Source organism: Cystoisospora suis (genome assembly GCF_002600585.1).
Source record: "Cystoisospora suis strain Wien I chromosome Unknown contig_1270, whole genome shotgun sequence".
NCBI lineage: Eukaryota > Apicomplexa > Conoidasida > Eucoccidiorida > Sarcocystidae > Cystoisospora > Cystoisospora suis.
In genome coordinates this window covers 4,061-5,606 of record NW_027154070.1, presented here as the reverse complement: position 1 = coordinate 5,606, position 1,546 = coordinate 4,061, and the positions used below count along the sequence as shown (strand labels likewise).

The following is a 1,546-nucleotide window of genomic DNA, read 5'->3' as shown; positions in this document are numbered from 1 at the left end:
TATGCCAGTGAGGAGTTCTTTCTCCTCTAGTCTACGAAATGTCTCATATATTATTCTACTGCTGCATGCGTCTATGTCTATCCGTATAGATGTATACAGATATAGTGCATGTTGTACACCTGTATATCCATCCAGAATCTATGCATAGGCTGCTTAGTATGGAGACTGTTATGTATAGAGCTGTATGTACAGAAGGGCTTGTCTGTAGTCCTGTCCTTTCTATTGTGATGTACGTTATTTTCCTGCTTTCTATACACAGGTCTATACCCCCCTCCACCTCATAATACAACGTAGACATGCTTAAGCGAGAGAATCTACATATACATATGTTTATAGACAGACAGAGAGAGAGAGCTATCGAGGTGTCCATGTATATATATATATATATCTAGATGTAGAGACGTCTGTGTATGTATACATATGCAGATAGGTAGGTAGAGGGTTCTTATACCGGCGAGGATATGAAGATAGCTCGGCTACACACGACAATTGAGGTGTATGTCCATGAGAAGATTGATAGGGGTGTTTGCTTTCTTTGTGTGTGTATCTATCTTCTCTTTCTATCTTTCCTTTTCTTTCTTTCTTTTCTAGAGATGGATTGTGGTCCCTTACACAGAGGAAGAAGCGAGAGCTCAGGAAGAAGTTGGCGAAGATGGGAGAATGGCTAAACAAGCCATGATGAAAACGCCAGGCGAAGAAAGTTCTTTTTCTTCTGCATCCCCTTCCGAGTTCTTTGAGTTGAGGTGTCTAGACACCCTAGCACTGGAGAGCGAGCCACGAACGATGACATGCGTGGAAGGAGTTCTTTTCGTCGGATTGCAATTGGGTCTGATCAAAGCCTTCATGACTAACGGAGAGATCAAAGAACTTAAAGTAACTCTCTCACTTCTCGCTTACTCCACATCTCCTTCGGCTTCCTACAGATACATAGATCAATAGAGAGATAGATTAAAGATAGCTAGATATGTATGTAGGTATGGCAAGAGGTTTGTGACTAAAGAAATTCATCCACATAGAGAGGGGTAGATGAGGGTATGTTTTATAGACGCACTTGTAAGCACTGTATATAGATATATATATAGATATATATAGATATAGATATATGCGTGTATTAGAGAACGTATGATATACATAGAGGTGCGTGGAGTTCTGTAGACATGTATAGCCATAGATCGGCAGATGTCTATAGGAAAAGATGCATACACCTCCCGTCCATGCCTTCACCTCTATCACGGATTCTTTATCCAAGGCTCAAGGAACATGTGTGTATGTCTGTAGGGTAGGAAAGACTTTCTTTCTCACTCTTTCTCTTCACTCTTTCTTTCTTTCTCTTTCTTCTTTTTTGGTGGTTGCTGTTGTCGTAGACTTTGCATCGATACTAAACTCCGCAAAGCTCTTGCCTCCATAAGCAAGTGTATCTATCTACCTATCTTCAGTCTATCTTTCTTTCATGTACCTATTTCCATCATGTGTCTTCAGTCTATCTATCTTCAGTGCATATCTCTTTCATTCATCTATCTTTATTCTCTATCTATCTATCTTTAAT

The 1,546-nt window shown here is 40.0% G+C and overlaps 1 protein-coding gene across 1 annotated transcript in view; it reads left to right on the top strand.

The window, feature by feature from the left end:
• Window positions 1-592: 592 nt before the first annotated feature.
• CSUI_003004 (zinc finger (ccch type) motif-containing protein) overlaps window positions 593-1,546 on the top strand; it is a 4,741-nt gene continuing 3,787 nt past the window's right edge. Inside the window, exon 1 of the mRNA XM_068063202.1 lies at window positions 593-873. Within this exon, the coding sequence (XP_067924822.1) occupies window positions 661-873 (213 nt within the window). The 5' untranslated portion in view covers window positions 593-660. The remainder of the gene's footprint in view (window positions 874-1,546) is intronic.